General features: G+C 35.9%; 1 protein-coding gene across 1 annotated transcript; it reads right to left on the bottom strand.

Moving 5' to 3' along the window:
• Positions 1-963: 963 nt before the first annotated feature.
• On the bottom strand, positions 964-3,300 carry LOC139864024 (uncharacterized). Its single transcript, XM_071852614.1, has one exon. The coding sequence runs from the start codon at positions 3,298-3,300 to the stop codon at positions 964-966; it is 2,337 nt and encodes a 778-aa protein (XP_071708715.1).
• Positions 3,301-22,659: the final 19,359 nt, after the last annotated feature.

Genomic DNA, 22,659 nt, shown 5'->3' with positions numbered 1-22,659 from the left:
TAACATTTAATTGTGGCAAATATGGTACCTTCTGCTATGTTTGGATGATGAGCTTTTCTATATGTATTGAACTCTTCAAGTAGATCTAGTGAAGCTAAAATGTTGTGCAAAACTTGAGAACCAAACTGATTTTGGTAAACCAAAGGGGTTATGGCTTAACGGTATCGAGGTAACTCATCAACTTTGAGACTGTGAATTTGAGTCCTGTCGTGAATTATTTAATGGGTGTTCGTGTTTGCCGTTCCAAAAAAAAAAGGATTTTGGTAAAGTTGATTCATTTTAAAACTCAGAGAATTATTGAGCAGATTTTGATTGTCATATTTCTCACATAGTTTTGGTTTCTTAGCGTACCCTTAGCCTATAATATACAATGAGTTGTAATCCCTTGCATCCATTAATTTGCTTGAAATTCAAGGGACCAATGAGAGCGTGACATGTGGCGCGAAAATCACATGTGATTGGAACAAAAAACTTTTTTCAAATTTTTTTTTCGAAAATAAAAAAAAATTCAATTTTTTTTTACATTCACATGTGAATCTGCATGTCAATCACATGTGATTGTAAACCCAATCACATGTGATTATGCATGTCAAATCCAATCTACAATTCAATCACATGTGATTGTGCAGGTAAATCACATGTGATTGTAAAAAAAGAATTTGGAAACAAAAATTTTCGAAATTTTTTTTTATTTTTTTAAAGAAAAAATTTTTGAATTCCTTTTTTTATTTTTATTTTTCAATCACAAGTGATTTTTGCGCCACATGTCCCGCTCTCATTGGTCCCTTGAATCTCAATTTAATATATGGATTCAAATGTATATTCCTCAATATACAATATAAATATTATTACGAGATAATGAAGGTTATAAAAATATACATTTTCCTATACAAAATACTTTTATCATGAGAAATGAAGCTTAAAAACAAACATTTTACATTTGCTTAAATGTAAAGCAATGAATTAAGGGTTCGCTTGCTTAAAATAAAGACGCCACTCATCTATAAATACCATTTTATCCGGATCCATGATTGGTAACTCCCACCCTTCAAGTCTCTTTAGTATCTCTTTTGTCCGACCAAACAACTTAGCTGCAGCCACAACACTACTCTCTCGTTTTTCAATAGCGCTTTCACGGCACTTCATCTCAATGACTCGTGGTATGTTGGTGAAGCAAGCACGTAATATGTCGGCAATCATGCTAGATAAAAGTGCAAAGAACTCTTTTTCGTTAATCGGTTGAACACTTATTTGGTAGTTGAACAATATCGTTTGTGCAGTACGATACATCGAATTTGCAAGAATCAAGTTTTTAGGAGTGTTCACCATTACCTGTCCATGTGTAGTTTTATTAATTTTTAAAACAATTTCTTCTGATTTAATAACAAACCATCCAAGAACTTCTTCCGATGTTTTTCCCTTAAAAGTACCTTTTCCAATATTGTTTTCCAACCACGTGCACTTCTCTTCAACCTCATACCATAAGGTCATAGTCGCCTTTCGAATATTTCCATGTTCACATGTATTATTAACCATCTCCTCCACTAGATGCGCATACGGAAGACTTTCACTAACATTCTTCAGCAGCCTATCTACTTCACTATTATTAATATTAGGGAGAGAAATGGCGATGCATGTTAATGTTACTACCGGTAAGCTCCAACTGTTAACAAGTTTAACCGAAGTTAGAGCTTCAATTTGATCACTATCAAAGTTCTCTACTCCCTTAAATCCAGATGAAGTGTCGAGAAACACCAGAAGATCTTTGTTTTGTCCCTTCTCTGCATTTTGGATCAAGTTATTCATATAGTTTGAAATGCGTTTCAGTGTCTTATCACCAAGCTCCATCTCATCTTCCAGTTGCAAAACATAATCACTAAGTTCTTTATTTACATCATCATGTTCTGAGACATTAGGTAGCGTAAACAACATTTCCACTAACGACTTCCAACTATAAAAACAATACACGACTAAGATTGTAAGGACTGTCGGAATAAGCCCAATCATTTTGCTTGATACAACAACCACCTTCTGGATGCCAATGCAAAGTACTATAAATAAGTTTTTTAAATTACGAACAATACTTCTTGACCAAGAACCACCACCTGATAAAAAGGTTAAATTACTTTCTTTCCACTCACACAACTTCTGGATCCAATACTTTTCTACTTTGAAGACCATAAAATAGTTCTTATTCCATTTAGTGAACAAATTGAAGTTTAAGATGGTAAAACATCTAAATATCGGAGCAATGCTACCAATTGCAATCCCTAACATTTGTGCTACTAAGATGAAAGCCATTGACCACTTATAATCTGACCTGTACAGAGCTTCAAAGGTACCTTCAAAACGTGGACTAACAACGTATGAAGAGTATAACTGTTTAGGAGTTGCTACCACTATTAGTGTAAGTAGTTCCATGAGTAGAGTAATTACACAAATTATACCAGAAGTAGAGGAGGATAACTGGTTACTGGCCATCACAAATTGAGGGCTACCACTTTCTGCCATAACCCAATATCTTACAACATATTGTTTTAGTTTCTCAACCATAGTCGTCAAATTATCTTTATCGTCTAATGTTCTTTTGGTCGTGGCTTGGTACTTGAACTCTAAAATTTTCTTAGAAGAAGGAATCGTTATAGCCGAAGAAATCATGATTATTAGTAACCACAATAACATAGCCACATAAATGTATGCCAATATCTTGAAACTTGTATAGAATTTATGAGAGGTTGGAAAATACAATTTGGAATCCTCTATAACACCCGTACTAACTTGGATGCAAATGTTTGCAACAATAGTGATTACGAGAATAGACAAACCTATGACATTTGCAAAAAGTGTCTTGTTGTCCATAGACGCCAAAGAAGGCATTAAGTTAGCCATCATCATGCACATAAAGGCCATGCTTCCCAACTTGGTTGTTTGGTCCAAGTGACCTGGCAACAAAGTGCTCAAATCCACAGGTAATTTCATAGCAACGGTGATAACTGTGATAGAAGCTGCATTGAGTGTGAAATATTTACAAGGAAACCACAATTTTTTATCTCTAAAACCATGCAATAAATCAGCTCCCATGGCAATAATGCACAAAATTGATGCTACTGCTATGTATACGCCAATCCACACCATAGGTTTCGTATAAGAGTTCTGAACTTCCAAAAAACTTGATTGGTCACAATAATTCATCAAGGATATCACGTTGTCTCTTGTGAGGTTTGCAGATACATCGCGTGTAATTGCATCATATAGAGGGTTCACAATATCGTGACAACCTTTTGATGGAAGAAAGTTCATGTTGAAAAGTTGATAATTCACAAGTGATGTTTAATTTGATTCTATGTTTTTTTTTTTTTTTTTCTATGAAATGTGAAGAAGATAGATAAACATCTCGATCTTATAACAAAAGTCATTATTCATATCTTGAAAAGTCAAAAAGTTGAATTTCAATAATTCTAGTCAATGCAATTAGAGTGTCACATCTTTATTGGAAGGAAAGTTGGTCAACAAAATACAACAGATATTTTGGAAAATAGTGATTTACCTTTGAACAAAACTTAACGTTTGTAAAGGAAAATACAAATTAGTTACTGAATTTCATATTATTGCAATTTTAATTTAACTAATCTAATCAAGATATACTCTTAAAAAAACCCGAACATACCTACAACATTTAACTAATTTAATCAGCAAAAGGATGAACATGTGGAAGTTGGCAACGTACAGACTAACCTGATGATATGCTAGCTGAAACTGCCAACACATCCTCTTGCTATTTTCATCAAAGTGTTTGGATTACTTACGAGTTCCTGTATTGACACCGAGCAGCAAGTAGTGTGTTTTCCATTAGAACAGAAACATATTATTTTGAAAATTTGAAGATTAACCTGATGCTTTTGTATTCTGTGTAATGTCCGAAAACTGCAATTTCAACTACTTCTTGAATGGCTTCCATTTTCTTTTCAAGCGTGTTCCATCAGCCCCCAAGTTATCCGCAACTACAAAACAAATTCATCAAGGAACTCGAACAACTTAATCGCATTTCAAGAAATGTCAAACGCGATCTAAATTTTACCATCCAAACAATATCTAAACTATTCACGAACTTGTCAAGTATGCATTAATTGTAATTAGCATTTTATCATTGAAATTTATGATCTCACTACAACAAATTTAGCATTTATTCACACATATTTTTACACATTAAATAAAAGTGTGAACTTTTTTATTAAGATTAATGGCAAACAATTCGATGCAAAAAAGTTAACTTACAAAGAGGAATTGCAAAATTTTAACACGATAATGAAGAATATGGCGGATGATGAGGAGCGCGCCAACTCCTCAAAACCATGAGCTTCGCCTCTTGTAACACCCGCGGCCTCAGAAACAAATCGAGAGGTCGTATTGCAGGTGCTTTCAAATTCAATTTCTAGCAACTCAAGAAACTTTCTCCGATATGGAAAGATGTAATCAATCTTAAAAAAGAAGATTCACTAAAATGTATCGTGAGAATAAACATTTGGAAATGAGAAATTGGTGACGAAGCAAGTACCTTGTTTTTGTTTGACTCATGGGTCGTTGGGCACATCTTTAAAGATGATTTTCCTTCTTTGTTTGTAACTTGTCTGAAACAATTTGCGGCTATTATACGCTTCCGATTACACACTGATGTCGAGACTGATCAAGTAGGTTGGCAGCTTCACTGTTTATGATGGCTCACATTAGTAGACAAATTGAAATTGTCTTTTGCATGGTGAAGACATCAAAATGAAATTGTCTTCTCCATGTGAGAAGTCATTGTAGAAAAGTTTGATTTGCCTTGCTCAAAAGTCAAGATACAATGTATACATGTGGTGTTTAGTAATAGTTGCCAAATTGAAGTTTGCAAGCTAGGTTTTCACATGTATATGTGCATCTATAAATAGATGGACTTGGAAAGGATAGAAGGCATCCAAATGGATCAAATCCAAGGGAGGATCAAGTATCACAAAAAGGAAAAACATAGTTGAGCGATAATATCAACGGAGTGTGTTTTTGTGAGGTTGAGAGCTTATTCTTGTAAGGAGTGTAAAAGAGTGTACGGGAAACTTAGATTTTATCCTAAATTCTAAGGGGTTTGGGTTAGGGTTAACTTATAGTGTACTTTTTCTTGTACCGAGATCTTTTATATTATAAGAATAAAGGGAACTCTTGGGGGTGGACGTAGGCAGGGTTTTGCCGAACTACCTTAAATCTTCGTGTTATCAGTTACTTTATTTTGCTAATTATTATTTCTCGCAAGTTTGTCTCAAACAATTATATCCTCGCTTCCGCTGGTGTGGGTGCGTTGGGCAAGTTGTCATAATAAGTGGTATCAGAGCGTATCCAGGTTTATCGGATATTTATTGGTTTGAGATGACGGGAAATATCGGTATGCAGTTTAAGGTGGAGCCATTTGATGGAACCGGTAATTTCACCTTGTGGCAAGCAAGGGTGAAGGATGTCCTGGTTCAACAAGGCTTGGCAAAGCCATTGAAGGTTAAAAAGGACGACAAGCTTGAAAAGATGACGAATGACGATTGGAATATCATTGAATACATGAACGTGTTTAATGGTCTAGTTGATTAACTTACAAAAGTTGATGTTTATATTGAGGAAGAAGATAAGACCCTTATTCTTCTTACCTCTCTTCCCAGTTCGTATGATATTATGGTCACTGCTGTTCTTTATGGTAAGGCTACTGTAAAGATGGATGATGTAGTACTGGTAATCTTATCACATCATAAGAGACGATGATCCAGTGACCGTTTTGAGCATGAGTTTGCTATGGCTGGTCATGGAAGGGGAAGGTTTGTCGAGAAGAGATCGAGTGATAATAGTAGGTCTAGATCTGGAGACGGTGTGAAGGGTGTCCAGTGCTTCAAATGTCAAGAGTGGGGTCACTACAAGAAGGGTTGTTCACTCTGGAAGAATGGTGAAGATAAATCTGGGGGTTCATTAGCTGTAGTAACAGTTAATAAAGCAGTTAATGAATCGGTTAATTTAGGAGATGTTCTCACAGTCTCCGAAAGTTCTACTTCTGCTTAAGATGAATGGATTTTAGATCGGGTTGTACGATGCATGTGTGTTCTAAGAAAGCTTATTTTGTTAAGCTAATATTAAAGAAGGCTGGGGTGCTGACTTTAGGTGGTGGATCGACATGTGATGTTGAGGGTGTTGGCATGGTGAAAATAAAATTGTTTCACGGAGCTGCTTGCACGCTTGGTGGTGTGGCGTACGCACTAAAGATGTGCAAGAATCTAATATCCTTAAGCCAGTTGGATTCTCAAGGATACGGCTATTCGATCGTAGGTGAAGTTATGAAAATCACACGTGGCATGAAGGTCCTGATGAAAGGAGAGAAGTATGAGGGTTTATATCTTCTGGTGGTGAGTACAAAATGTACTCGTGTCTCGAAGGTTTTGAAAGCGTGCACGCGGGAAACAGGTCGGAACATGTTGGGACATGTTTGACCAAGGTAGACGATGGTGAGAAGGAAAATCCTACTGTGGTGGGAGAGGTGATTCGAGACTCCTCTCCGGTGTCAACTAGGTAAGTTGACAGGGTTAGCTGCACATAATTATTGGCCGTGTTATTTGAATCGGGGTTCAGGACCGAGGTGATTCAAGGTATGTGCAGCGGTGATACAGAGGCCAAATGGTAAAAGTACTAGGTGTTAGTATTTTCGGTGACAGAGGAGATGGAATGTTCGCCAAGGTGGAGATTGTTGGACGGTTGTCCAATATGATGGCTCACATTAGTAGACAAATTGAAATTGTCTTTTGCATGGTGAAGACATCAAAATGAAATTGTCTTCTCCATGTGAGAAGTCATTGTAGAAAAGTTTGATTTGCCTTGCTCAAAAGTCAAGATACAATGTATACATGTGGTGTTTAGTAATAGTTGCCAAATTGAAGTTTGCAAGCTAGGTTTTCACATGTATATGTGCATCTATAAATAGATGGACTTGGAAAGGATAGAAGGCATCCAAATGGATCAAATCCAAGGGAGGATCAAGTATCACAAAAAGGAAAAACATAGTTGAGCGATAATATCAACGGAGTGTGTTTTTGTGAGGTTGAGAGCTTATTCTTGTAAGGAGTGTAAAAGAGTGTACGGGAAACTTAGATTTTATCCTAAATTCTAAGGGGCTTGGGTTAGGGTTAACTTATAGTGTACTTTTTCTTGTACCGAGATCTTTTATATTATAAGAATAAAGGGAACTCTTGGGGGTGGACGTAGGCAGGGTTTTGCCGAACTACGTTAAATCTTCGTGTTATCAGTTACTTTATTTTGCTAATTATTATTTCTCGCAAGTTTGTCTCAAACAATTATATCCTCGCTTCCGCTGGTGTGGGTGCGTTGGGCAAGTTGTCATAACATTCACCTTATGCATCCTCTATCTTTGCTTAAGCTAACCAAGGTCATGGAAGTACAAACCTTCTTAGCAAAGTTTAATCTCTTTGTTTATAAAACTGATAAAGTGGTGTGGGCAGTGAGTTCGTCTAATTGTTATTCGATATCGGACGCTATCATAATCATCCTACAATCTGGTAATATCAATTACCTGGTTCGGCCAATATGGTGTGGGGTTATAACGTTCCTTTCAAAATGATGCTCTTTCATTGGCTCACAATTAGGAAAAGCATTCCCGTCTGGGCCTTTTTTGCTTTTTAATTTGTCCTTTACGCCTTTGTGGCTTTGTATGATGAACTCATGATCGAGCTAGTCTCCATCATTGTATCTTTTTTCTTAGATATCCTTTATTGTTTTAATGAAGATATCTACTTATTTCAATACAACTATGATTTTTCGCCGAAAAAAATATAAGCGTGGAATATCATCATAGTTTCATATAAAATTGTAAAGAAAAAAGTACACAAGAAAAAAAGTACACTCCTAATGGTATGTACAATCATAAATATAACTACACTTACGAATGTTAAGTTAAATTTGTCGTACTAGATTTGTTCACACTTCCCCTTTCGTGAAGAAAAGAGGTGTAACAGATTTACTCACACTTTTAGATGTATTTTTTTTTTTTTTTTTGAAAGGCAAGGTCTCAAAGTGATGTTGGTGGGAATTGAACCTAGGTCTCCTTTGGAGATTCCCAAGCAACTAACCACTAATTTGTCTCCACTAATTTGTCTTTGTACACACTAATAAAGTGTGAACATTTTTTTTTTCTTACAATTTTATGTTTGAAACTATGAATTTATTCAACAGTTATACATACAACAAAGTTACACACATTTATAAGCGTGATTAATTTAATTAAAAGTGTCATTTTTTTTATAAGCGTGTAAAAATATGTGTGAACAAATTGTTAGTTAGTGTCTGCAAGAGCATACATAAAGCATACACACATGACCGTCACGTTAATTTATAAGTCCCGGATATAAAAATAGATTCTTATAAACATTATAATACTAGTAAAGTTATGATTATGAATATCAACACAAGTTATCATTATGAATATTAACACAAGTTATCATTGTTTTCGAGTTATCTCAATCAAAATGACTTGTGACTTAGGGTATTTGTGCGGAAACAAGGAAAATAATCCGGTTGTAAGTTTTTTTTTCTTTATTTTTTTTTTGTCATACCTGGACCAACAACAAAACAAGTATATAAAGGGTTGTTTAAGTTTTGGGTCTTGTTTGATGGCCAATGTTGTACACCCTCTAAGACGCCCTGAATATAGTATAGGTGGCAACTTCAAACCCTAATGGATGGTTCATAAGGGTTGTGTTTTAATCATTAAACTTCAATGAAAAGATAAAAGTGTATGATGTACACGACTAAACTTGGCACACTGTTTGAGTCATTGTTCATCGCTAGACTACTAACACCTGCCCCATCTGAAGGTGAGGATCCAGGAACATCTGGTCTAATGGCAAGAAGTATAATTCTGTCTTTTGAAATATGTGAATCACTAAAACATGAATCCTTCTCCACTGTTGTGATGTCAACTTCAACATCTTCATTTAAGCCCGACTTGTTCCGCTGCATACAATTAAAACTATCCTTTAGTTACTCTTACATGTCTTTTTTTACATTATTTGATTGATGTAAGTGAAATTGTGAGCTCTTTATGTCGAAAACATGATAATGCTCATATAGCAAGACCCATTCTTTTTTTAAGAAATTATAACAATAGTTCAAAATAAAAATAGGAATTACTTTACCAAGTCTGAAAGCAACTTGTCATAAAAACCAGTGTGTCTTTTACAAATAAAACTGATTACTTGTTGACTAAACTAGGTTGCCTAAGAGATTAGAGGTGGTAATTTCGACCCCTTTACTTACAGATAGGTAAACTGTATCTCTATAGGGTCTAAAAATAGCATAAAGAATGATATACATTCAAATTACTCTCCTATACCATTTATCACCTATTGTTCTATAATTAAAATAACATAAATTGATCATAGATTTTACACTTACTATTTAGAAACAACTGTAAGGATTAAAGGATCCAAACAATAAGATTAATCACTGAGATTAATCACCCACTTCGACAAACAAAAGACAATTAAACAAGAAAATTAAAGAACACGAGATTTAACGTGGTTATATGTAATCGAATGTCGATTACTTTAATCCACGGACCAACTAGAGAGATTTTTATTGATATAATTCGTAGATTCAACTGAGGGTTACATTAGGATGCTTTATATAGGCCAAAACACCTTGGAGAACAAGAAAAACATAAATTTGGAAACTTCTCGCCAGACGAAGCCGCGCCACGCCCAGATGAGCCGCGCCGCGCCTCAAAGGCTTTTCTCCGAACAGTCGTTTTCCAAAAACTGATGCTCTGATCATACGCTAGCCGCGTCGCGCCTTCCAAGGCTGCGTCGCGCCTCCCCTGTTCATCTGAATCCTTTGTTTTGATATCCTTCACATCCAACATTCTCCCACTTGAAGATAGTCAAAACCATGACTCACATTATGTCAACCCATCATACCAACCTAACCAAGATTGCCAAAGCACCCTTTACCGCCAAACTCCATTTGGGACACGCACACTCCTATAACATACGCCGGATAAGCAGACTTTCGATACTAGGTCTTCAACACTTCTTGTTAGAAACGAATCATCATCTCTCTATCTCCCTAGTCGGTCACCGCCTTCTCATTAGTTCATGAGAAGACCCGTTGAAGCTATGCAAAACTTCAACTTGTCCATTGACACCACCTTAGTAAACATATCCGCGGGATTCTTCATACCAAGGACTTTCACCAATATCAAAGTACCATCTTCAATACGTTCTCGAATAAAATGATACCTCAAATCAATGTGTTTTGTACGATTATGAAACACCAGATTCTTCGCGAGATTGATTGCACTTTGGTTATCACAATATAAGACACAATTGTCTTGTCTTTTACCCAACTCACACAAGAAGTTCTTCAACCAAACAAGCTCCTTAGAAGCTTCCGCAATAGCCATATACTCAGCCTCGGTGGTCGACAAAGCAACACTCCTTTGTAGTCTAGACATCCAACTAACCGCCGTCTTACCAACCATGAACACATATCCCGTAGTACTCTTACCCGAATCACCAAATCCACCCAAATTTGCATCCGCATAACCTCTAAGTACAACATTGCTTTTAGTGAAACACAATCCCATACTAGAAGTACCTTTCAAATAACGAAGCAACTATTTGACCGCTTTCCAATGCTCCTTCCCCGGATTAGACATATAACGGCTTACAACTCCCAATGCATGAGCTATATCCGGTCTCGTACAAACCATGGCATACATAATACTTCCCACGGCCGATCTATACGGAACCTTTTCCATCTCCGCTTTGTCTTCTTCCGTTTTAGGTGATTGATTCTTCGATAACTTTATCGCGCTACCCAAAGGCATAGTACGAGCCTTTGCTTTATCAAAATTAAACTTTTCTACTACTTTCTCAATATACTTGGATTGAGACAAGTATAGAACGCCTTTAGCACGATCACGCACAATACTCATTCCAAGTATTTGCTTAGCACTACCAAGATCCTTCATCTCGAACTCTTTTGAAAGCATACCTTTCAACTTATTGATCTCGGACATGTCGGAACCCGCAAGCAACATGTCATCAACGTATAACAATAAGATTATGTAAGAAGCCTTGAATTTCTTCAAGTAACAACAATGGTCCGCTTCACATTTTACAAAACCAACCTTCTTCATAAACTCATCAATTCTCAAGAACCATTGCCGAGGTGCTTGCTTCAATCCATACAAACTTTTCTTTAACATACAAACCCACTTCTCATTACCTTTTACCTCAAAGCCCTCGGGTTGCCTCATGTAGATCTCTTCATCAAGATCCCCGTGCAAGAATGCGGTCTTCACATCTAGTTGTTGTAGATGTAAGTCCTCGGATGCGACCAACGAAAGCACCAAACGAATAGTAGTCATCTTCACCACCGGTGAGAATATCTCTTGGTAATCAACCCCTTTCCTTTGTTGAAACCCTTTAACCACTAACCGTGCTTTGTACCTCTTCCTGCCATCCACCTCATTCTTAATTCGATACACCCATTTGTTTTGCAACGCCTTTTTATCATGAGGTAATTTCACTAGTGACCAAGTCTTGTTCTTCTCAAGTGACCCCATCTCTTCTTTCATAGCAAGCTCCCATTGTATGGATTCTTTGGACTTTCTTGCTTCAAAGTAACTTTCGGGTTCACCGTTCTCGGTATAGAGCAAGTAGTTTGTTGATGGAGAATACCTAGGATTAGGGTTGGGCACTCTAGTCGAGCATCTAAGTATAGGAACAACCGGTATGGTTGGACCGGTTTCATTAGCCCCCTCATTACTAGAACTCGTACTATGTTCGGAATTATCACCGCTATCCGAACCATCCTCATCATTGTCAAGATCCGATCCATCACCATTAATTGGCAATTCATTGTTCCCCGAACTCCCACTAGAACCCGCAAGATCGTTAAGAGAAACATCGTCAAGAATAACATGATCCGGTTTTTGACTCCCCGTTTCCGGTTTGACATAGACCGAATCTTCATAAAAGATAACATCACGCGATCGAATAATCTTTCTAGCTTCATTATCCCAACAACGATAGCCCATCTCATCCGAACCGTAACCAATGAACGTACACTTCTTTGACTTAGCTTCAAGTTTATCTTTATCAATATATTTGGTTTTCACATACACATTACACCCAAAGATTCCAAGATGATCATAACTAACCTTTTTATCTAGCCATTCTTCCTCGGGAATTCGGAAACCCAATGGTGTTAAGGGTGTGACGACCCAGAAAATTTCGACTAATTTTAAACCAAACTCTCGATACGATTTATTATTTTTGACACGATGAGCAAAGTCTGTTAGATTAAGTCTCAAAAATTTTTCAACTATTTCATACATTCATTTAATCTTCGACTATTCTCGATGATTCACGAACCACTATCTGTAAATATATATACATACATACATATATATATATATATATATATATATATATATATATATATATATATATATATATATTTAAATATATATATTTGAAATAGAAACTTATATGATTTAATTTATTATGTAAAATAAAATAAAAAATATGATATTATGATAATTATTATTTAAAACCCATCTATATAAATAAAGTATGTTAAATATATATTTTGTGATTTCGAATCTATTTAGTAAACAACATTAACACTCAAATGTCATTCGATTGATATTAAGCAAGTTAAATTCGAACTTATGTGATTTTAAAATAAACAGTGAACCGAAAATGAGTTATATAAATTATATATTTACTAAAAGTATATTTAGGATCTAATTATTAAATTTTAACACTTTTCATATTTTACCTGGGATCGAGCGCGGATAGTGATTTAAATTTTATTTAATAATTTAATGACCAAAAATTATACAATAATGACTGAAATAAATAAAGGAAATTGTGACGCCCCGTACAAAACCATCATGTACGATTCGTCATCAACAGGATCTTCACACGGTCAAACACTATATGCTGTTTGAAAACCGATTTGCATTCATAAAAAGATAATGTTTTACAAAAGATAGCGCGCATCCTACGAATAGGAGCATAAACATAATTATTTGACCCTAAGGTCGTTACAAAGCCATTGTTTGAAAATAACATAAACTACGAATGCAACAGAAAAGTTCCATGAATGAGACATCTCTAGTAATGCAGCGGATAACTAATACAGCAGGCCCTTAACGGCAATTCAATAACAGCATGACAGCAAATCTAACAGCGGAAGCAAAAAACCTCTAGGCACCTGAGAAATACACACTTAAAAGTCAACACGAATGTTGGTGAGCTATAGTTTAAGTTGTAACAGTAACGTAAGGTAGGCCACGAGATTTCAGTGTAACAAAACAGTATGAAAAGTATATGTATAACCGTGGGCACCCGGTAACTCGACTTAACGTTTATAACCCCCTGAAAGTACACTTGGTGAGTGCGTATGTTCACGAAGTATTAAACACCCATTAAATGCTAGCACGACTAGCCCGAGTGGGGATGTCAAACCCTATGGATCCATATCTAAGATTCGCGTTCACCGGTTCAAAAACCAATGACTAAACGTTACCGTACTAAGGGGAATGTTTATGCCGTTGTATAACCCACACACATATAAAGTTTAAGTACTCGTACATAACATGTAAAATGTAAAAAGCGCATGTATTCTCAGTCCCAAAATAGTTAAAGTAAAAAGGGATGCTATAACTCACAGTGATAAAAGCGGTAAAGTCGGTAATGAAAGTACGCAAGTAGTAAGTCGGTCCGAAAGGTCGTCAACCTAAATTAAAGGTTACTAGGTCAGTAGGTTGTCCGTATAAGTTCTAATAGTGCATAAAATAAGTTTAAGTGTCATCATCATCATCATTCATCATCATAAAAGCTAAGTAAACTAATCAAGTATAGAGGTCAAACAATAGGCTGACTTCGGTCAGCTGCTATGGCCTCTACGTAATTCGAAAAGACGCAAAATCAGTGGCTATGGCTCCGTATGGGAGTCATATAGTTGCTGACCAATTTCTAGACTCAAACTCGTCTTAGTTTGACCGTGGTGATGGTCTAAGTGCGAGTAGGTCCGAATTTTCAGCACAACGTTACAAGGGAGTATTGACTTTCGGAAGGCCATAGATCCTAAACCGTAACTCGGATTGAGACGAGGTATAAACGAAAAATCATCTACTCGAAACGAACTAACTGAAAATAAGCTTTCCAGTAGCCCAGGTGGTTTGATCAGATACGAAAAACAGTAGCTAAGGTGCTCCGGTGGGGTTCTTAGTACTTGATGCTCATCACGGTTCTCATCCTTGATGCTTGTAGCTTCAAGTGTACAACTCGTTGATGGTTTAGCATCACTTTTGACCAAGATTCTACCATCAATACACAATATGCTAAGACCAAGTGGTAACACAACTCATTTAAGAGTCTTAGATGGATGATGAACCTAGGTTACATCATATCCTTAGTCTTAACACAATCACAAGTCCTATTTACAAACAAAGTTATAACTTTACATCAATCAAACAAGTATGAACATGATCTAAGTCAAATGAAGTGATGGAACCCTAAGCTAGAGAGCTTGGATCCCTTTCACACAATTTATAAGGTCACAAAGCTAGAAAGCTTGACCCTTTATTGTTCTTGAAGATCTTGAAGCATAAAGCTTGGATCTTTAAGTTTCATGAAGACCATAAACACAAGTTTTGATCTTTATAACAAAACAACAAGATCATAAGCTAGAAAACTTAGATCCAACAACAAGATATGAAGATTCAAGCTAGAAAGCTTGCATCTTGGTTGTTCTTGAAGATCTTGAAGCATAAAGCTTGGATCTTGAAGATACATGAAGATTACAAACAAAAGTTTGAATCTTTATCATAAAATAACAAGATTAAAGCATAAAAGAAGTAGATCTACAAAGTTGGTGAAGATTCAAAGCTAGAAAGCTTGAATCTTCCATGTTCTTTAAGGATTCATGCTTGAATCAACAAGATATAATCAAGATCAAAGCTAAAGAGCTTGATCTTCCATGATGATGATGATATGCCACGAAAATGATGAAGGAAAAGATGAAGAAAAAGAAAACTTACAAGTAATACAAGAAAGGAAAGAAAGAAAGAGCAAGTGTGTGTGAAAATCAAATGAGCAAGTGGTTGAATGAGAGGTAAATGGTGAAATGTCCCGTTCTTATTGATTAAAAACGTTCCATATTAATTGATTTCGTTGCGAGGTTTTGACCTCTATATGAGACGTTTTTCAAAGACTGCATTCATTTTAAAACAAACCATAACCTTTATTTCATCAATAAAGGTTTAAAAAGCTTTACGTAGATTATCAAATAATGATAATCTAAAATATCCTGTTTACACACGACCATTACATAATGGTTTACAATACAAATATGTTACAACAAAATAAGTTTCTTGAATGCAGTTTTTACACAATATCATACAAGCATGGACTCCAAATCTTGTCCTTATTTAAGTATGCGACAGAGGAAGCTCTTAATAATCACCTGAGAATAAACATGCTTAAAACGTCAATAAAAATGTTGGTGAGTTATAGGTTTAACCTATATATATCAAATCGTAATAATAGACCACAAGATTTTATATTTCAATACACATCCCATACATAGAGATAAAAATCATTCATATGGTGAACACCTGGTAACCGACATTAACAAGATGCATATATATAAGAATATCCCCATCATTCCGGGACACCCTTCGGATATGATATAAATTTCGAAGTACTAAAGCATCCGGTACTTTGGATGGGGTTTGTTAGGCCCAATAGATCTATCTTTAGGATTCGCGTCAATTAGGGTGTCTGTTCCCTAATTCTTAGATTACCAGACTTAATAAAAAGGGGCATATTCGATTTCGATAATTCAACCATAGAATGTAGTTTCACGTACTTGTGTCTATTTTGTAAATCATTTATAAAACCTGCATGTATTCTCATCCCAAAAATATTAGATTTTAAAAGTGGGACTATAACTCACTTTCACAGATTTTTACTTCGTTGGGAAGTAAGACTTGGCCACTGGTTGATTCACGAACCTATAACAATATATACATATATATCAAAGTATGTTCAAAATATATTTACAACACTTTTAATATATTTTGATGTTTTAAGTTTATTAAGTCAGCTGTCCTCGTTAGTAACCTACAACTAGTTGTCCACAGTTAGATGTACAGAAATAAATCGATAAATATTATCTTGAATCAATCCACGACTCAGTATATACGTATCTCAGTATTGATCACAACTCAAATTATACATATTTTGGAATCAACCTCAACCCTGTATAGCTAACTCCAACATTCACATATAGAGTGTCTATGGTTGTTCCGAAATATATATAGATGTGTCGACATGATAGGTCGAAACATTGTATACGTGTCTATGGTATCTCAAGATTACATAATATACAATACAAGTTGATTAAGTTATGGTTGGAATATATTTGTTACCAATTTTCACGTAGCTAAAATGAGAAAAATTATCCAATCTTGTTTTACCCATAACTTCTTCATTTTAAATCCGTTTTGAGTGAATCAAATTGCTATGGTTTCATATTGAACTCTATTTTATGAATATAAACAGAAAAAGTATAGGTTTATAGTTGGAAAAATAAGTTACAAGTCATTTTTGTAAAGGTAGTCATTTCAGTCGAAAGAACGACGTCTAGATGACCATTTTAGAAAACATACTTCCACTTTGAGTTTAACCATAATTTTTGGATATAGTTTCATGTTCATAATAAAAATCATTTTCTCAGAATAACAACTTTTAAATCAAAGTTTATCATAGTTTTTAATTAACTAACCCAAAACAGCCCGCGGTGTTACTACGACGGCGTAAATCCGGTTTTACGGTGTTTTTCGTTTTTCCAGGTTTTAAATCATTAAGTTAGCATATCATATAGATATAGAACATGTGTTTAGTTAATTTTAAAAGTCAAGTTAGAAGGATTAACTTTTGTTTGCGAACAAGTTTAGAATTAACTAAACTATGTTCTAGTGATTACGAGTTTAAACCTTCGAATAAGATAGTTTTATATATATGAATCGAATGATGTTATGAACATCATTACTACCTCAAGTTTAGTAGGTAAACCTACTAGAAGTGACAAGAAATGATCTAGCTTCAAAGGATCTTGGATGGCTTGAAAGTTCTTGAAGTAGGATCATGACACAAAAACAAGTTCAAGTAAGATTTTTACTCGAATTAAGATAGTTTATAGTTATAGAAATTGAATCAAAGTTTGAATATGAATATTACCTTGAATAAAAAAGATAACCTACTGTATATAACAAAGGTTTCTTGATCTTAGATGATTACTTGGAATGGATTAGAAAGCTTGGAAGTAAATTAGTAAACTTGAAGGGATTTTTGAAGTGTTCTTGAAGTGTTCTTCCTATGATGATTATAGCTTGATTCTTGAAGTGATTTTTGATGAAGATGATGATTAACTACTGGAAAAATACGTTCATAATAGTGTGTGTGTGTTGAGAGAGAATTAGAAAGAGAATTGGAAGTGAAATGGAGTGAATGATGAGTGGTAATTGGTTTGTGGTGAGTGGGGTTAAAAGGAGTTCTAGTTAGTTGACTAGCTCATGGTAGAAGTTAAAATTGATTAGTCATACATGACATAATCAAGAGTGGAATCCCATGCTAGTTCCTATTGGTATATACCCATAGTAAGTACGTTTTGATGCTGTGTATAATACGGGTAAGAATACGACTAGAATTCTTGATGAAAGAAAAGAATGGGAAAGTAACTGTAACCATTTTCATTAAGTATGAGTGTTTTGATATATGTCTTGAAGTCTTCCAAAAGTATTTTAATACATCTAAATACACTACATGTATATACATTTTAACTGAGTCGTTAAGTCATCGTTAGTCGTTACATGTAAGTGTTGTTTTGAAACCTTTAAGTTAACGATCTCAATTAATGTTGTTAACCCATTGTTTATTATATCTAATGAGATGTTAAATTATTATATTATCATGATATTATGATATATTAATATATCTTAATATGATATATATACATTTAAATGTCGTTACAACGATAATCGTTACATATATGTCTCGTTTCGAAATCCTTAAGTTAGTAGTCTTGTTTATATGTATATAACTTATTATTAATATACTTATGGAGATACTTACTTATCATAATCTCATGTTAACCATATGTATATCCATATATATATCGTCATGTCATTTTTACAAGTTTTAACGTTCGTGAATCGCCGGTCAACTTGGGTGGTCAATTGTCTATATGAAACATATTTCAATTAATCAAGTCTTAACAAGTTTGATTACTTAACATGTTGGAAACATTTAATCATGTAAATATCAATCTCAATTAATATATATAAACATGGAAAAGTTCGGGTCACTACAGTACCTACCCGTTAAATAAATTTCGTCCCGAAATTTTAAGCTGTTGAAGGTGTTGACGAATCTTCTGGAAATAGATGCGGGTATTTCTTCTTCATCTGATCTTCATGCTCCCAGGTGAACTCGGGTCCTCTACGAGCATTCCATCGAACCTTAACAATTGGTATCTTGTTTTGCTTAAGTCTTTTAACCTCACGATCCATTATTTCGACGGGTTCTTCGATGAATTGAAGTTTTTCGTTGATTTGGATTTCATCTAACGGAATAGTGAGATCTTCTTTAGCAAAACATTTCTTCAAATTCGAGACGTGGAAAGTGTTATGTACAGCCGCAAGTTGTTGAGGTAACTCAAGTCGGTAAGCTACTGATCCGACACGATCAATAATCTTGAATGGTCCAATATACCTTGGATTTAATTTCCCTCGTTTACCAAATCGAACAACGCCTTTCCAAAGTGCAACTTTAAGCATGACCATCTCTCCAATTTCAAATTCTATATCTTTTCTTTTAATGTCAGCGTAGCTCTTTTGTCGACTTTGGGCGGTTTTCAACCGTTGTTGAATTTAGATGATCTTCTCGGTAGTTTCTTGTATAATCTCCGGACCCGTAATCTGTCTATCCCCCACTTCACTCCAACAAATCGAAGACCTGCACTTTCTACCATAAAGTGCTTCAAACGGCGCCATCTCAATGCTTGAATGGTAGCTGTTGTTGTAGGAAAATTCTGCTAACGGTAGATGTCGATCCCAACTGTTTCCGAAATCAATAACACATGCTTGTAGCATGTCTTCAAGCATTTGTATCGTCCTTTCGCTCTGCCCATCAGTTTGTGGATGATAGGCAGTACTCATGTCTAGACGAGTTCCTAATGCTTGCTGTAATGTCTGCCAGAATCTTGAAATAAATCTGCCATCCCTATCAGAGATAATAGAGATTGGTATTCCATGTCTGGAGACGACTTCCTTCAAATACAGTCGTGCTAACTTCTCCATCTTATCATCTTCTCTTATTGGTAGGAAGTGTGCGGATTTGGTGAGACGATCAACTATTACCCAAATAGTATCAAAACCACTTGCAGTCCTTGGCAATTTAGTGATGAAATCCATGGTAATGTTTTCCCATTTCCATTTCGGAATTTCGGGTTGTTGAAGTAGACCTGATGGTTTCTGATGCTCAGCTTTGACCTTAGAACACGTCAAACATTCTCCTACGTATTTAGCAACATCGGCTTTTACACCCGGCCACCAAAAATGTTTCTTGAGATCCTTGTACATCTTCCCCGTTCCAGGATCTATTGAGTATCTGGTTTTATGAGCTTCTCTAAGTACCATTTCTCTCATATCTCTAAATTTTGGTACCCAAATCCTTTCAGCCCTATACCGGATTCCGTCTTCCCGAATATTAAGATGCTGCTCCGATCCTTTGGGTATTTCATCCTTTAAATTTCCTTCTTTTAAAACTCCTTATTGCGCCTCCTTTATTTGAGTAGTAAGGTTATTATGAATCATTATATTCATAGATTTTACTCGAACGGGTTCTCTGTCCTTCCTGCTCAAGGCATCGGCTACCACATTTGCCTTCCCCGGGTGGTAACGAATCTCAAAATCGTAATCATTCAACAATTCAATCCACCTACGCTGCCTCATATTCAGTTGTTTCTGATTAAATATGTGTTGAAGACTTTTGTGGTCGGTATATATAATACTTTTGACCCCATATAAGTAGTGCCTCCAAGTCTTTAATGCAAAAACAATCGCGCCTAATTCCAAATCATGCGTCGTATAATTTTGTTCGTGAATCTTCAATTGTCTAGACGCATAAGCAATCACCTTTGTTCGTTGCATTAATACACAACCGAGACCTTGCTTTGATGCGTCACAATAAATCACAAAATCATCATTCCCTTTAGGCAATAACAATATAGGTGCCGTAGTTAGCTTTTTCTTCAATAACTGAAACACTTTCTCTTGTTCATCATTCCATTCAAATTTCTTCCCTTTATGCGTTAATGCAGTCAAGGGTTTTGCTATTCTGGAAAAGTCTTGGATGAACCTTATGTAGTAACCAGCTAGTCCTAAAAACTGGCGTATGTGTTTCGGAGTTTTCGGGGTTTCCCACTTTTCAACAGTTTCTATCTTTGCCGGATCCACCTTAATACCTTCTTTGTTCACTATGTGACCGAGGGATTGAACTTCTTCCAACCAAAATGCACACTTTGAAAACTTAGCGTACAATTCTTCCTTCCCCAATACTTCTAACACCTTTCTCAAATGTTCACCGTGTTCTTGGTCATTCTTTGAGTAAATAAGTATGTCATCAATGAAAACAATGACAAACTTGTCAAGGTATGGTCCACACACTCGGTTCATAAGGTCCATGAACACAGCTGGTGCATTAGTTAAACCAAACGGCATGACCATAAACTCGTAATGACCGTAACGTATTCTGAAAGCAGTCCTTGGAATATCATCTTCTTTCACCCGCATTTGATGATACCCGGAACGTAAGTCAATCTTTGAATAAACAGACGAGCCTTGTAGTTGATCAAATAAGTCATCGATTCTCGGTAGTGGGTAGCGGTTCTTGATGGTAAGTTTGTTCAACTCTCGGTAGTCGATACACAACCTGAATGTACCATCTTTCTTCTTGACAAACAAAACAGGAGCTCCCCACGGTGATGTGCTTGGTCGAATGAAATCACGCTCTAAAAGTTCTTGTAATTGGCTTTGTAGTTCTTTCATCTCGCTGGGTGCGAGTCTGTAAGGAGCATGAGCTATTGGTACAGCTCCTGGTACAAGATCTATTTGAAATTCAACGGATCAATGTGGGGGTAATCCCGGTAATTCTTTCGGAAATACATCGGGAAATTCTTTTGCAATGGGAACATCATTGATGCTCTTTTCTTCAGTTTGTACTTTCTCGACGTGTGCTAGAACAGCATAGCAACCTTTTCTTATTAGTTTTTGTGCCTTCAAATTACTAATAACATGTAGCTTCGTGTTGCCCTTTTCTCCGTACACCATTAAGGGTTTTCCTTTTTCTCGTATAATGCGAATTGCATTTTTGTAACAAACGATCTCTGCTTTCACTTCTTTCAACCAGTCCATACCGATTATCACATCAAAACTCCCTAACTCTACTGGTATCAAATCAATCTTAAATGTTTCGCTAACCAGTTTAATTTCTCGATTCCGACATATATTATCTGCTGAAATTAATTTACCATTTGCTAATTCGAGTAAAAATTTACTATCCAAAGGCGTCAATGGACAACTTAATTTAGCACAAAAATCTCTACTCATATAGCTTCTATCCGCACCCGAATCAAATAAAACGTAAGCAGATTTATTGTCAATAAGAAACGTACCCGTAACAAGCTCCGGGTCTTCCTGTGCCTCTGTCGCATTAATATTGAAAACTCTTCCGCGGCCTTGTCCATTCATGTTCTCCTGGTTCGGGCAATTTCTAATAATGTGGCCCGGTTTTTCACATTTATAACAAACTACATTGGCATAACTTGCTCCGACACTACTTGCTCCGCCATTACTCGTTCCGACACCATTTGTTCCTTTCGTTCTATTAACCCCTGGTCCGTAGACCTCACACTTCGCCGCGCTATGACCATTTCTTTTACACTTGTTGCAAAATTTGGTGCAGAACCCCGAGTGATACTTTTCACACATTTGGCATAGCTGCTTCTGATTGTTGTTTTTGTTGCGGTTATTATTGTTGTTGGGATGATTGTTGTAGTTGCTGCTGTTGTTGTTGTTGCTGCTGCTGTTGTTGTTGTTGTTATTGTTGGGCCGTTTGTTGTAGTTGCGATTGATGTTGCGATTGTTGGGATAATTGTTGCGATTATTGTTGTAATTGTTGTTGTTGTTGTATTGGTGATTCTTATCACCGTTTTCCTCCCACTTTCTTTTGACTTGCTTCACATTGGCCTCTTCAGTAGTCTGTTCTTTAATTCTTTCTTCAATCTGGTTCACTAGTTTGTGAGCCATTCTACATGCCTGTTGTATGGAGGCGGGCTCGTGTGAACTTATATCTTCTTGGATTCTTTCCGGTAATCCTTTCACAAACGCGTCGATCTTCTCTTCCTCATCTTCGAATGCTCCCGGACACAATAGGCACAATTCTGTGAATCGTCTTTCGTACATGGTAATATCAAATCCTTGGGTTCGTAACCCTCTAAGTTCTG

Source organism: Rutidosis leptorrhynchoides, chromosome 8 (assembly GCF_046630445.1).
Source record: "Rutidosis leptorrhynchoides isolate AG116_Rl617_1_P2 chromosome 8, CSIRO_AGI_Rlap_v1, whole genome shotgun sequence".
Taxonomy (NCBI): Eukaryota; Viridiplantae; Streptophyta; class Magnoliopsida; order Asterales; family Asteraceae; genus Rutidosis; species Rutidosis leptorrhynchoides.
This window is presented reverse-complemented; position numbering and strand designations above follow the sequence as displayed.